The 14,248-nt window shown below is 37.1% G+C and overlaps 2 protein-coding genes across 6 annotated transcripts; one reads left to right on the top strand and one right to left on the bottom strand.

The window, feature by feature from the left end:
- The first annotated feature begins 889 nt into the window (after window positions 1-889).
- Window positions 890-3,908, top strand: LOC141612363 (uncharacterized). Of its 2 annotated transcripts, XM_074431123.1 has the most exons (3): window positions 890-3,198; window positions 3,290-3,343; window positions 3,545-3,908. In XM_074431123.1, the coding sequence occupies exons 1-3, from the start codon at window positions 1,029-1,031 to the stop codon at window positions 3,676-3,678; spliced, it is 2,358 nt and encodes a 785-aa protein (XP_074287224.1). In that variant the 5' UTR covers window positions 890-1,028; the 3' UTR covers window positions 3,679-3,908. The 2 variants fall into 2 exon arrangements, with proteins under 2 accessions (XP_074287224.1, XP_074287225.1); XM_074431124.1 differs by lacking the exon at window positions 3,290-3,343.
- Window positions 3,909-6,108: 2,200 nt separating this feature from the next.
- LOC141612362 (protein NPGR2-like) lies at window positions 6,109-12,752 on the bottom strand. 4 transcript variants are annotated; one of them, XM_074431121.1, is made up of 7 exons: window positions 12,631-12,750; window positions 10,855-11,096; window positions 10,042-10,294; window positions 9,688-9,879; window positions 8,151-9,355; window positions 7,380-7,533; window positions 6,109-6,646 (listed from the first exon to the last, which is right to left on the bottom strand). In XM_074431121.1, exons 4-7 carry the CDS (start codon window positions 9,821-9,823, stop codon window positions 6,330-6,332), a joined length of 1,812 nt encoding a protein of 603 aa, XP_074287222.1. In that variant the 5' UTR covers window positions 9,824-9,879; window positions 10,042-10,294; window positions 10,855-11,096; window positions 12,631-12,750; the 3' UTR covers window positions 6,109-6,329. The 4 variants fall into 4 exon arrangements, with proteins under 4 accessions (XP_074287222.1, XP_074287220.1, XP_074287221.1 ...); XM_074431119.1 differs by lacking the exon at window positions 9,688-9,879 and having other exon boundaries at window positions 12,631-12,752; XM_074431120.1 differs by lacking the exon at window positions 9,688-9,879 and having other exon boundaries at window positions 10,855-10,985; window positions 12,631-12,744.
- Between the last annotated feature and the right edge of the window lie 1,496 nt (window positions 12,753-14,248).

Genomic DNA, 14,248 nt, shown 5'->3' with positions numbered 1-14,248 from the left:
GAAAATAAAAGGTGGAGCTTTTTTCATTTTTGGATGCGTCGTCCCAAAAATAATCTCTTTAAAATCCACCAAACAAAATAATATTTTTCGCGGCACTCTTATAAAAAGGTAGCGGCCGCCGGCCGTGGTTCCACCGTAATTTAAAAAAAAAAAAAGAACTTTGTTACCTGCTCCCAGGTGCATGTTACCTAAAAATAACTGTCAAAATAATGAATTCTAATTTGTTAGTTACAGCAAGTTGTTAAACTCATAACAGGTAACAGCAGTACTAAATAAATAACTGTCATTTAACGGTCAAACATAACATTGAAAAACAACCCTTAAACGACAAGTTCAACCTGTATGTTTACCAATTAAACATAACATTATTATTAAGGTAAACATTTATATACTCTTATATTTTATGAAACAAGCGGCCATTAAAGAACACCTTCAGAAACATTCATTTTTATTTCTCTCCTCTCTTTTCCCATGCCTTCCTTACAAATATGTTGCAATTATATTGACTGTTGTGATTTCTGCAACTTATTTTATTTGGTCGTAAGTCAATAAGATTCTTAGTTATATAATAAAATTCATAATTATATTGTTCCGTCTTGCGTGTTGATGATCTAGTTGTACGTTCTGTTTCATGCATCTTTTGGAAGATTCGAAAGCTTGTTATATCGCAAAAAGTTTGATTTTTTCATACACGATTCAACATACCATGCATATTGATCGAAGACAGGTATTCATTTGTTCTGACATAATGTTGTTGATTGTTATATTTGATTTTCCTGTCATTTTTCTCGATAACACAAGGATTCTGAGCATTAGATTTATATGGTTTTCCTGTTATTGAATAAAATTTGAATGTATATGTTTTTTCTAATTCCTGATTTCGAGAATATTTTTATGAATTGTGATAGGAGAGACCTCTGAAAAGACCGAAATCTTGATCAGAGAGGTGGGTGTTTGGGGTGTTATCTGAGGTCAAGAGGCCACCTTTTCTGAGGAAGGAAAAGAGGTTATTTTTTTCGGTGTGAAAAATGGAGCAATTCAGGCAGATTGGGGAGGTTCTGGGGAGCATGAAGGCTTTGACGGTGTTGCAAGACGATAATCAGATAAACAAGAGGCAATGTTTGTTGCTGTTTGATATTTTTAATTTGGCATTTGATACATTGACAGAGGAGATCAAACAAAACCTGAGATTAGAAGAAAAGAACATGAAATGGAAGCCATTGGAGCAGCCATTAAAAGAGCTTCAAAGGGTATTCAAAGAAGGCGAATTATATATCCGACAATGTATGGATAATAAGGATTGGTGGATTAAAGCCATTAATTTTCATGATAACCAAGAATGTGTTGAACTTCATATTCACAATTTGCTGTGTTACTTCCCAATCGTGATCGAATCCATAGAAACAGCCGGTGAGATCTCGGGGCTTGACATAGATGAGATGAAGAAGAAGAGAATCATGCTGTCTAACAAGTATGATAAGACGTGGAACGATCCAACGCTTTTCAAGTGGAAATATGGGAAACAATACCTTATTTCTCAAGAAATTTGTCACAGATTGATTAAAGCTTCTAAAGAGGATCAATGGGTTTTGCTAGAAATGATCAAGGAGAAGAAAACTTCACCTGTTTGCACTTTAACTAAGCAAGAACAACGATTAGGCGATTTGCTGGTGAGGAAACTCAACGGAGTAGATTCGCTCTATCCAACAGTAATGTTAACTGGTTCTAAGGATTATCAGGTGAGACGGCGTCTAGGTGGGGGAATGCAGTATAAGGAGATACAATGGCTTGGAGAAAGTTATGGGTTAAGGCACTTTTTTGGGGAACCGGGTTTAATGAATAGTCTGAACTCGGATATTTATACCCTTCTCTCGCTTTCCCACCCTAATGTAGTTCAGTACTTCTGTGGCTTCCATGACGAGGAAAAAACCGAGTATTTTCTTGTCATGGAGCTTATAACCAAAGATGTAAGCAGCTATATAAAGGAGGTATGCGGTTCTAAGAGGCAGATACCGTTTTCTCTCCCAGCGGCCATTGATATCATGCTGCAGGTTGCAAGAGGTATGGAGTATTTACATTCTAAAAAGATCTATCATGGAGACTTGAGCCCCTCAAATGTTTTAATTAAGCCAAAAGTTTCAGAAGGATATTTTACAGCAAAAATTTCGGGTTTTGGATTGAAAAATGTTAAAACTGTTCCTTCTAGGAATTCCACACCCGACTCGAAAGAATCACTGTCTTTTATATGGTGTGCTCCAGAAGTCCTTTCTGAGCAAGAAAGGCCAGGAAGTAGTTGTAAAAACAAGTTTTCTGAGAAAGCTGATGTTTATAGCTTTGGGATGCTTTGTTTCGAGCTTTTAACAGGGAAAGTTCCTTTCGAAGATGGACATCTTCAAGGAGATAAGATGAGTAGAAATATAAGGGCAGGAGAAAGACCTCTTTTCCCATTTGCTCTCCCTAAATACCTTGCATCTCTGACAAAAAGGTGCTGGCATACGGACCCGGGTCAAAGACCGAGTTTTGTGTCCATTTGTCGGATTTTACGCTATGTAAAGAGGTTGATTGTGTTGAATCCTCATCTAGCTCACCCGGAAATTCCGTCAATAGTACAAGTTGATTATTCTGAATTAGAATCAGGGTTCTTGAACCAATTTCAGGGTGAATCGACGGTTGATATGAGTTGTGTTTCGCAAATCCCGTTTCAGTTGTTTTCTTACAGATTAGCAGAGAAAGAGAAGCTTAATTCCAGTATTAGAGAAAATAACTGGGATTCACATAGTGAGGTGGTTCTTCCTACAAATATGGATGATAATGTCAATTCACAGGATATCAGGCTTTCTGCAATTCGAGATACAAGGTCAGTATGCTCAGAAATTCCTGAGAACCGGAACCTGAACTTTCGGAAATTTAAAGGCGATACTTTATCAGTTTGCTCGGAAATCCCTGAGAAAAAACATCAGTTCTTACAGAAATCTAAGAGCATTTCTGGAATTTACTCTTCTTTAGTAATTCAAAGATCAGTATACTCCCAAACTTCGGAAAAGAAAGCTTCACCTCTGCAAAAATGCATTACAATTCCCAGTTCTCACAGAAGTGATGCTAGGTCAGTATGTAGTGAGATTCCTGAGAAGAAGGCACCAGACAAGAAATATCCTTATTTAAAGAAGTATAACAGCGTCAGATCGACCAAAGATCAAGGTCAGTCGTCCACGTCTTGATATGTGATATACATGCTTAAAATTTACTCAGTTTTAATCCATAGGACTTGATCTGCCTCAACCCAATTCAGACCAAAACCGACCCAAGATGAGCTGTGAGCCCGTTAGAGCGACCAAAGATCAAGGTCAGTCCATGTCTTGATATGATATACATGCATAATTTACTCAGTTTTAACCCAACACGACTCTATCTGCCTCAACCCAACCCAGACCAAAACCAACCCAAGATGAGCCGTGAGCCTATCCCCTACTAACTACGCGGCTCAAACTCTGTTTCAGGGTAATATTAAGTATTGTCATGATAAAATCTGAACCGATTTGTGCAGGAAAAACATTAGGGCAAAGAAAAGGAATGTCGGGATTGAATCCACAGTCGCAAAGTACAAGGACAATGGTAGAAAAGCAGCCATCTACTTCACAAAGGACATGTGGATGTAAACACAAACAAGCACAATCCTAGATTTACTAGCTTGCAAGGTTTTGTCTTTTTTTTGGTGACATTAAAGTTAATGTTTCATTTTGTAGTCTGCAAATTTTTTTTTTTTTTTTTTTTTTTTTTTTTTTTTTCTGTGAAGTTTTTGAGGTTAGCTGCACATATCAGTGTCACTGATAAGAATTGTCTTTAATAAATAGTCTTACAATATGGTGTTCATGTACAAATTTAAATTATGTTTAATCAGTTCCATTTTTTTTTTTTTGGATTTTTGTATATATGGATTTTTGGTAAAAAGAATTGTCAACCCGACTAAAAGAATGTGTCAATCCGACAGAAGAATAGTTGATTCAGGTTTCTCTCAGTCGACAAGTTTCATTTCATCATCAAATTACCGTACCTATATGGCTATATATTGCAAGTCCGATACTCGAAAATGCATCCGAATCCAAACTTGCTTGCAGCGCGTCTTGCTTCAGAGTTCTGACGGCTGTTTCTCGTCTGAAATAAGACGGGTAACATGTTGTCATTTTACAATAAAATATTGTTATTTTCTGACAACATGTTATCATTATTTTTCACAATCATTTTCAGGGTAAGAATGACACCTCTAGTGATAATATTTTGTGGATTAAATAATTACATTCTCTTAAAAAATGACAACATTTTATCGGTCTTATTTCAGACGAGAAAACAGCCCGTCTGAAATAAGAATTTGTGGCTTGTAGTATGCAAAGAGCAACACACAGGTGCAACTTTTCTCATCAATGTGCAATGTGACAATATGTAACCATTACAAAACTCGAATTTGAATACTTGGGCTATTTTAGGTGTTAATATGTAGGGGTGAGCAAAATCGGATATCCGATACGGTTTTGGAAACCGTATCGGATATCCAGTTTTTTAAATCTCCTTTTTTAGTATGCTTATCCGATGCGGTTTTTTTGTATATCGTATATCCGGTTTTACCATATATCCGGTATCCGGTTTTCTGCCTCACTTATGTAATTTAATATATATTTTTTCTTTTCTATGTGTGACGGTTGGTTTGTTTAGTAACTTAAATGTATTTTAAAAATTTATAAGAGTAAATAACTTATAAAGTTTAATCACCAACATATTGGACATTTTGTGATTTATGTATATATTTTAATATTTTATTCTAGAAAAAAGGCAACCGTATCAGATATCGTATATCCGGTTTCATATTTTGCCGATCCTTATCCGATACGGTTTTTAAAGAACCGTATCGGATATTCGGAAATCCGTATAATTAAATTCGTATAGCGTATCGGATACGTATAATAAAATCGTATCGTATAATTTTGTTCAGCCCTACAGTAATATGAGAGTTTACATATATCAAATGTTTCTCTAAAATCGAGAGTATATCTTATAATTTGTGAAAACACAGGGTATACCATATAAAATCTCTAATTTTTTTATTTATTAGTTACTTTTTTTTTTAAAAAAATTATTAGAATCGAGATTATAGCTTCTTTTTTTAATTTATCTAACTCGATTTTTTTTTCAACTAAGGTAATTTCCAAAAACTAATTAGGAAAGAAAAGTGATAACAAAATATGGCAAGTGCTTAGAGGAGTCGAAGTAATTAAACGCGTGAAAATCATATCCTAAAACAAATAGAATTGAGTTCAAAGTCGGTTTAATTTTGCTATATATATTACGTTAACAAATCACTCAAAACATAAACACAACAAACATCGAAAGCTAATCAAAATTCCAAACATGTCGATGATGATGGCTATTCCGAAGACCGAGCAAAGTCCGAAACACCAAGAAGAAGAAGAAGAAGACGACTACGATAATTATGATGATGAGGGGTATTACTACAACGGGAACTATTATGGACCACCTAAGCCTCGTCATCAAAACCCATACCTTCCATGGCGAAAAACTTGGACTGCTAAAGACGGTGCTGCTGTTCCTGTTGAAGACGTTGCGCAACGTCGAGCTGATGATGCTAAGATGAGGAGTTTGATTAAGAGGTTGAACAAGTCTCCTAATTCCGTATTCAGCAAGGAAAGGACTCAAGGTCGAAACAAGTCTCGTCAAGCTGCTAATGTCGCCGCATCCTACCCATCATGTTGTCATGACTGAATTCAGTACTTACTCGAGTTCTTGTGAGAGACGGTCGTACATTAAGTTGTTTAAACTTGTATTATTGTTTTGCTTTCCTGTTTTATTGTTTGTTCTTGTTTTAAGTAAGTCGAGCGCCTGTAAACCCGTTGTTCTTTGTTGTGGGTGTGACGATAAATAAAAGGAAAATTTTAGAGGTATTTCTTCTTTTTGCGATCTTTCATTCATAATCTTGTTCACGGAATTATTTACGTTTCTCAAATTCCGCTCACATATTTTGAAGAACTTCGCTCTTCTGCTAAATCTACATGTCATGGAGCTAGCCCGAAGTGAACAGAGCTCAATGTTACCTCTATCGCGAATTCATCACACAGTATCCATTATTTTCGCTAAATTGCAAGATCCCGTTATATTCGAACCAGCACATTATGTATTTACAACCAAATTACCCGATATACAATATGTTACGTACAAAATATTATATTAATATAATATATACCCTTTTAACACGAAAGATAACTCAAAACTCAAAACTCCGTATTCTTCCTAAAAAGAAGAGGCATCGGAAATTATGTGGGTCATCTAAAGGGTTCGATAGGAGCGGTCTCCTCAAGGATAGTTGCGGTTTGAAAACATTCTACGGCTTCAGAAATAGATGAATCTTGGTCTGATTGACAGAGAAGGCCAAGGTTAAACCAGGCAACATGATTCATCCTATCAAACTTGAGTGCGTTCATCAGAAAGCTTTTAGCAACGGAATTAGACTTGCTGTTTAACTGTCTGAGATTAATAGCTGATCCGATTAAGCTGGGGACGTGACAAGGGTCAATATTCAAGGCCATCTGGAAAGCATCTAGTGCCTCTTTGAAGAGTCCTTTTGCTTCATAAAACAACCCTGTAAAGGTTTATCACAGCTTTTGAATCAGTATCGGGTGATGTGCACCAGAGAAGCAGGTAAAGCTCAATAGCTACATTAGAAACATGTCGCCCACTAGAAGAACTCCAAAACAGTATTCCGACTACAGGTTTTCACAAGAAGGTGTAATTAAGCAAGCCACTCCAGTGAAACGAAAGAATATATGTTGATCGGATGTCCATGGGGATACTTAAACCGGACACCGCACCCACGCAAGATGGCAGGTTACATAGTCTTGTGGTGAGCTGGGAGGTAGGAAAGTATGAGGATTATATTTTGTACCTGCTGGTTATGAGTGGTGGCCTGGTGGGTATTAGACGGGTAACGCGTGAGCGAGGAGAATATTGGTTTAGTTCTTTACCCAGAGTGTCAGTGGCGAAGTCAGGATTTGAGCTTAGGGGGGTAGGGGGGGGGGGGGGGGCGTATGGGTAATAATATAAGGCACGCTAAAAAAAAATTCGAAAAATTTAACTAGAAATTTCGAAAAGCTCAACCGCCACGGGGGGTGACCGTCCCTGCTAGCAAGACCATAACTGTAGTGTCTGTCCAAGGCGACATTCGAAGTTGTCTAATTTAAAAAGAAATATGGTAGACTGTTTACTCAGTAAACTTTTACGTCTTGGCTAATCGAAAAACTTAATTGAGACAGTAAATTATACAGAGTAGATCAACGAAAGAGGTGTAGAAAATAACGCAAGAGGATAATGCGTACCTAGAGTATGCCATCTGGAAGCACAATTAGGACTGATGGCCTTGACTTTAGACAGACAAGACTCAGCATCGCTCCAGCGTGACAACTTGATGTAAAAGCAAGCCAGATCAACCCAAGTATGCAGTTGTAATTGTTGATCCTGGTCCTCAAGGCCCTAGCAATAAGACACAATGACTACCACGGATTTACTTACAGAAATAAGCCTGAATAGTAGCTAGAATGAACCACAGATAAAAAGAACTAGTGACATTTCTAACATGCAGAAGTCAAACGTTAACAGATCCCCGTCCAATTCTAGGACACAGAGCTATTAGAAACTCCGGAAAATGGTGCTATCTAAGTTTTTCAGTCGAGGGGAAAAAAAACAGAAGAGAACAAAAGCTTTGAAATTGATATAAACAAAGAGTGATGAATGTGCTAATTGACTGAAACCATGTTTCCCTAAATAGCCAATATATAGTTAGACTTATTCGGCTGAAAGAAAACAACATTTTTCAGAACTTCCCAGCAACCTTATGTCTTATTCTTTTCGTTTCTTGGAATAATATGATGTGAAATATCCGATGGGAAGTAAGAATTAAAAAGACATTATCAGAAAACCCTCTAACATCACGGAGTAACATAAAATCATCACGCATGCACGCACGCGCACACGCGCTCACACACACACACACACAAACAATTGACAGAATAGTTCAAAAAACTCTGTTTTTCGATTTCCATAACAAGCAAATGAATAAATTAGCCAAGTCACTAGTTTCCAAGAAATACCTTCCCAGATCCAAAGCTCTTACTTTTAACTTTAAGAATTGCAAGAAGTTGTGAGTATGTCTCAGACGCCTTTTTCAAACAACCCTGAGCAATTTGGAGTTTAGCTTTTGTTCTCAAAAGTTCACCTTGTTCCCCTTGTTCTGTCTGATCAAGGGCGGCATCTATGATTCTTTCCCCATCACCATACCGTTTTTGGCCAGATAAAATCCTTGCTAACAACAGCAATCCTTTAGTATCATTCCCACTTGGCAACTTCAACAAAAGCTTTGCATAATAAAGCGCAAGATCCAATTCTCTCTGAATTGCATACTCTAGACTCAAATGATAAATAAACGTAGTCTCTCTACGATTTGTTAATTCTACAGCGCATTCTAGTGCCTGAACAGCCTCTAACTGCCTCTCAATCCTCTCGGGCTCAGAGATTGCTAAGTTGGCATAATTTGACAGTAAAATACCCAGGAAAAAATGTATACGGGGAACTATATTATGACAAGCATCGTCCTTGATAGCCAAGGCTCTACGAGCATATGTGATCCCTTCTTCCGCTAAGCTGGGATTTTCACTACATATTTTTGCCGCCAGTAGCAATCCTGGAATATGATTTGGTTCCTCAGAATGATGCAAAAGCTTCCTCAGAAGATTCAAAGCAGCAAAATTGTCACCGTGTGCATGATAACAAAGTGCTAGAGTGTGGTAAACCTCCTTTCTCTCAATACTCCCAGCAGGTAAATCTTCTATTACCCAGGTTAATGCTTGGGGTTGATTTGATACATTGAGGGCAAATGACAAATGATCCATAACTGAGGGGTCCCACTCAATAACCCTACAAGTAAATTTTCTCAACAGAAGGGTTAGCAGTAGAATCGCCTCTTCTAAGTTGCTTTGAGGTACAAATGACTTATTGATCTGGGAACCCAAGTTTGGGGGGCTTGCTTCTACTCCGCTATATAAAAGGTAAACGGCAAAGTCTTTTTGTAACCTAGAAGCAGTTCCAGCATCTAGGTTCCAGCCGTGGAGGAGGGCCTGGCGGTAAGACAAGATAACGTCATGAGGGCACCCGGCAAGCTTCCATAATTCTGGAAGCAACTCAACAGCGCTGATTATGGTCATCTGCAACTTAGAGTCCGCACCAAAGTTTTCCGGCATGCCATCTGGAAACAAAGATTCAACAAGATCCACAAAATCTTTGCATGATTGAGCAGCTTCTGCATAGAGATGATGAAAATATATATCAGCTAACACTCCTCCAAAGCATAAAGAACATGTTCCCCCAGGCTCCAAGTTACTGATTAGTTGTAACTTGTATCCCTCTACGAAAGCTTAATGCTTTTCCATGCAAAAGTCTATCATGAAAATATGATCCAGAATTCCAGATACACAAACGGCAATATTAATGGGATATGAATCATATGAAGTTGGTAGAGTGAGTCAAAGGTGGGAAACAGACACATTAACACAAATTTTCCATAAGACAGTAGTTATCCCCAAAATAATTCATGCGATGCAAGGATAAGCAGACAAAAGGATGAAAATGCACCTTGTCTCGTTTTGGGGAAAACATTTTTCATGAAAAACATTTTCCTCAAGTTCCTTATTTGATTTGAATGAGAGGGAAATGTAAAATTGTGGAAACATTTATCTCCTCCAATAAAATATTTTCCCTTCGTAATCATGGAATGCAAATTTTCCCATTGCCCTCCTCTTCATCCCCTCTTTATTTTCCTTCTTACTGCACAACCAAACAAAGAAAAACTGTTTGGAACTCTATTTTTCATTGAAAAACCTTTTCTTTTGTTGAAAATAGTTTTTGAGTTAAAAAAATTCCTAACAAACCAAATAGAGCCTAAGAATTAGACAGATATAACAATAGACAAATATGAGGTAAAAATACCTTTAAACCTCCCAAGAGCTTGGAAAGATTTAGCCTTCAAGAACAAGGCCTCAAACAATAAACTCACTCCACGTATAGACTTTTGCGGTTTATGGACCCTTTTGGAACGCCTTCGTGGATAACCTTGTATTGTGGCAAGGGTGATTTTGATATTTGAAGTTACTATACCAATATTGATCCCTTCAAAGACCTGTAGAGCAGCCTCTATGTTTCCTTTCTGATACTCGTATCTTCCCAACAATGCTCTTGCTTCCTGTGAGATGTGAATGAATTCCCAAACCATATTCAGCAAACATTCACGCAGTTGTTTGAATATCGAATCTCATCACTTACATATATTAAAATTGGCCTATCACCGAAAGATCTATAATTTAAGGTAGGCTAATGAGTAGCTTAGGAAATTCACTTTTGCAACTAAGATGATATAGTATTTTGAGCAATGCATCATGTAATTCTGAAACAACCACAGGAAATAAAATTCCTCAAAAGAGTTTACATAAGGATGGCCAAGTAGAACGTGATTGGTATTCTACACACAATATGTTGCCAACCAAAAAAAGGATGCCAAGGAGCTCAAGCTTGTCAACACTAGGGCTTCCTATCGTCAAAGCTTAACTTGGAAGATATTTCACTGGGAAGCAAAATTCAACGTTGCCAAAATTCTTCATCATCAAGATACAAGGCACACATTCATGAAACAATAAACGACAAAAAATTAATAACGCCTTCACTAAACATGGTTGGGATCAAATTTCATCATTTAGTGACTAAAGCATGATCAACATTGCCTAGAAAATTTACAAAGAAAATAACCTCTGAGTTTAGCCCACCACTTTCGCTAAGAGATAACTCGGCTTCTTGAATATTAAGAATCTCATGCTCAGAATGTTCTTCACCAGGTGATTCAGGCAGCTGCAACATTTCATTGACTCTCATTTTTTCCCCTGAAAAGCAGTTCATTATTTTGTGCATGCTCCAACCAAGACTAGAATTGCTCTTTTAAAGTGTTTTTGCCGACTTCCTAGCAATCCTATTTGTCAAGAGAACTCGAGCGTCTGCCACAAGTACATACACTTAATTCAAATACAATCAACAAAAGATCTTTCCATTAACCTCAATGAAGATCACTAATAAGAATGGATACTCGAAAATGTTATCACACGATCAACACTCAAAACAGAAAAAGATTCCTCATGACTGTGAACTATACAAAATGATACTCTCCTTGATCGTCAAACATACTCAGCAATTTTTCTTTACTGACTAAAAATCAACATGAATACATGATGACTACACTCACAAGCAAAATTAGGCACTCTACATTCTACAATCCACCAACAGCAAGAATAATCCGATGCCCTCATAAACTCCCGTAGAGTGCCAACAGATTGAGGATCATATTAACAAAGCATTATAGGTTATTGCACTATCTCTAATAGTATGGGCTTACCTGGGATAGAAGTAATTTTCTACAGCGTAATGAAGTTGAAAATAAAGAGAATAAGGAGGAAAGTGGTAAATGCCTAAATGGTAAGTGACGATAGGGGAGCTAACAAGCGTAAAAAGGGGGTGAGGGGGAATTATTACTCCCACATCAGACAACTGCATTTTCTTTGGGGAGTTGAATAGTGAGCTATTACACTCGGTTATGAGATACCTAATGCCCTTCTTTCCTTATTTTCACCATCTATTACCACTACTTCCTTCCATCCTGCTCTTGTTTTGATCTCTTTCCCATGAACTTAATAATAATTAAACCATCTCAATCAATCCTAAGGGCTTTGAGAGAAATATCTTGATTAATTTTAACAATACAAGCATACAGCATTACAGCCCAAGTATTTGTATCTGATCATTCAACTTACGACACAAAACTCACACACCCAAATTCCGATATCAAACAGCTTAATTAACACTAATAACCGTAAAACTGATTTGCATCATCCACAAACTCTAATGGACATCCCCTTTAAATTGGCACTGACATAGTAAAATCTTGCTATTTCAGTATTTATCCCATAAAGTCGTAAACCCATTTTACACCCTACAACTTTGTACCGCCGTCCAACGATCTTACCCAATAATTTGAATTGTTATTTGGACTTCCAATTGAACATCAAAGATAACCCCAAAATGAAAACCTTGTTCATTTTCAGTGATCATCCAATTTCCGGTGTCAAATGATCGACCAGGGCATTACAGTACATTGGGAAGGGGGGATTCGTACCCGGACTTAATGTCCACTGTGCTCCATCTTAACCATTATGCTAAGACATCTTCGATAACATAAACAACCGCCAATCAAGACGGTTTTACTAAGCCATCAGTTCACTAATTAATCATCAATAGAATCCTAACAAATAACCCATGAATTAAATTCAAATTTAACCAAAACCCTAAACCCAATTCACAAATTCAACATTAAAATCAAAAGGGTAGGTCTCAATTTGGACTTCTACAAAGTATAATAATCAACGACCGCTTCTCGATTAATTTGATCAAACATTAAATTAGAAAATCACACAATTCTAAATTGTAATAATTGAGTTTAAACATGAAGTTATTGCATGGAATGAAAGAAGAAATTACCTGCAGAGTGATGAAGTAATAAGAATCAGAGGACATCGCACAAAATTAGAGTAAAAATGTGATCAAATCTTTTACGGAGTACTTTTCTTTTTATATTTGTTTTTTCTTTAAAGACCACGTAACGTGTACAAATAAACGTAGGATTAGACATTTAAACGGACTAGAGCAAGTAATTTGGGACTGACCCCGACCCGAGCACGACCAAGTAGAAGGCCGGTCATGACGCAGTTTTGGTGAAATCCCCGTGCAAGCACGAGCTTGGATCAGGCACGGCCCGGCACGATATTTCGCCCGTTATTAGACGTTGGACCTCCTCCAATGTTCACCTCTCTAATCTCTAACGTTAATCATATTTTTTGGGACATGCTAAATCCCGCACACTATTTTATTTAATCCTACACAAAATTACTACTCATTCCATTTTTGCCCCTTCCATTTCACATACACCCAAAAAAAAAAAACTCACCTACTCTTTCTCTCTCCTCTCTCCCAACCGACTCCCTTTCCTCCGCCGTCTCAAACAATTCCAAATCTCCAATTGTACACACCACATCTCAATTTTTTTCAAAATCATGATATACTACTCCGTAAGAAATAACAATCGAGATCATTAACTTAACACAAATTCATTTCAATATAATTAAATCTGGAAATTAAGCCAAAATTAACACCACACTTCAAATTAAAATCAAAATCCCATGACCACCGCTCAAAACGACGCCGTTAACGGAACGACATCATCAGTCACATTACCGGAGGTGGTAAAGTTGACTTCAGCACACGACATCGCCGTCAGATTTTTAGAGAAGACGGTGTATTTGTCGTTTCGGCGAATGAGGTTAGGTGTTGAAGAGCGATAGGTGGTCGTGCGGGGAGATAATCGACTTAATTATTATCCCCGGTCGGTGGCCAGCGCCGGCGTTTGAAGCGGCAAAAGAGGGTAGTTGGTGGGAAGAGGAGAGAGAAAGAGAAGGGTGTGGAAATTAGGTTTAATTTTCTTTAGTGTGTAGGTGAAATGTAAGGGACAAAATTGGAATAGGCTGGTAATTTGTGTAGGATTTAGTAAAATAGAGTGCGGGATTTAGCAATTGCGGGGTTTATCTATTTGTATCCCTGGAATTTTCATTTTTCTAAGCGGTAACTTTCCATTTGACAGAATACTAAATACACATCTAAGTTTTATTAGTTGTTTCCAAACATGACTTAAACACTCTAAACTGTCAATTTTTTCATCATGGCTTTGATTTTTAATTTTTTTTTTTTCATTTATACTTTCCCCATTTTTTTGTTCATTTTTTTCCCTCCATTTGTCTCCAACCTCCGTTTATTCTATTCATTACTCCATTTTTCAACCTTCATTTATTTTATTCATTACTTCATTCTTCACCCTCATTTTACTCTGTTGGCACTTAACAACGAAATTTGACGGTTTAGAGTGTTTAATTCACATTTGGGAACAACCAATGAAGCTTAGGGGTGTAATTAACAACTTAGAAAAGTGAAAACTTCGGGGTAGTATTAATTATATAGGAACTCTATAAATATCACTTCAATTCAATTCATTTCTTCACAACTCAATCCAATCTCTTCTACTTATCTTACAAATTATAATCTTACA

Source organism: Silene latifolia, chromosome 11, assembly GCF_048544455.1.
Source record: "Silene latifolia isolate original U9 population chromosome 11, ASM4854445v1, whole genome shotgun sequence".
Taxonomy (NCBI): domain Eukaryota; kingdom Viridiplantae; phylum Streptophyta; class Magnoliopsida; order Caryophyllales; family Caryophyllaceae; genus Silene; species Silene latifolia.
The sequence above is the reverse complement of the archived record's forward strand: the minus strand, read 5'-3'. Positions and strand labels throughout refer to the sequence as shown.

What these genes read in the sequence shown, in the direction of transcription:
- LOC141612363 (XM_074431123.1), top strand. Translation starts at nt 1,029, where the DNA reads ATGGAGCAATTCAGGCAGATTGGGGAGGTTCTGGGGAGCATGAAGGCT. An exon ending in CAGATCGACCAAAGATCAAG is followed by an intron (nt 3,199 to 3,289) that starts GTCAGTCGTCCA and finishes AACCCAATTCAG; the next exon opens with ACCAAAACCGACCCAAGATG. An exon ending in TAGAGCGACCAAAGATCAAG is followed by an intron (nt 3,344 to 3,544) that starts GTCAGTCCATGT and finishes CGATTTGTGCAG; the next exon opens with GAAAAACATTAGGGCAAAGA.
- LOC141612362 (XM_074431119.1), bottom strand. Translation starts at nt 11,013, where the DNA reads ATGCACAAAATAATGAACTGCTTTTCAGGGGAAAAAATGAGAGTCAAT. An exon ending in GTGGTGGGCTAAACTCAGAG is followed by an intron (nt 10,295 to 10,854) that starts GTTATTTTCTTT and finishes CACATCTCACAG; the next exon opens with GAAGCAAGAGCATTGTTGGG. An exon ending in TTCCAGATGGCATACTCTAG is followed by an intron (nt 6,647 to 7,379) that starts GTACGCATTATC and finishes AAACCTTTACAG; the next exon opens with GGTTGTTTTATGAAGCAAAA.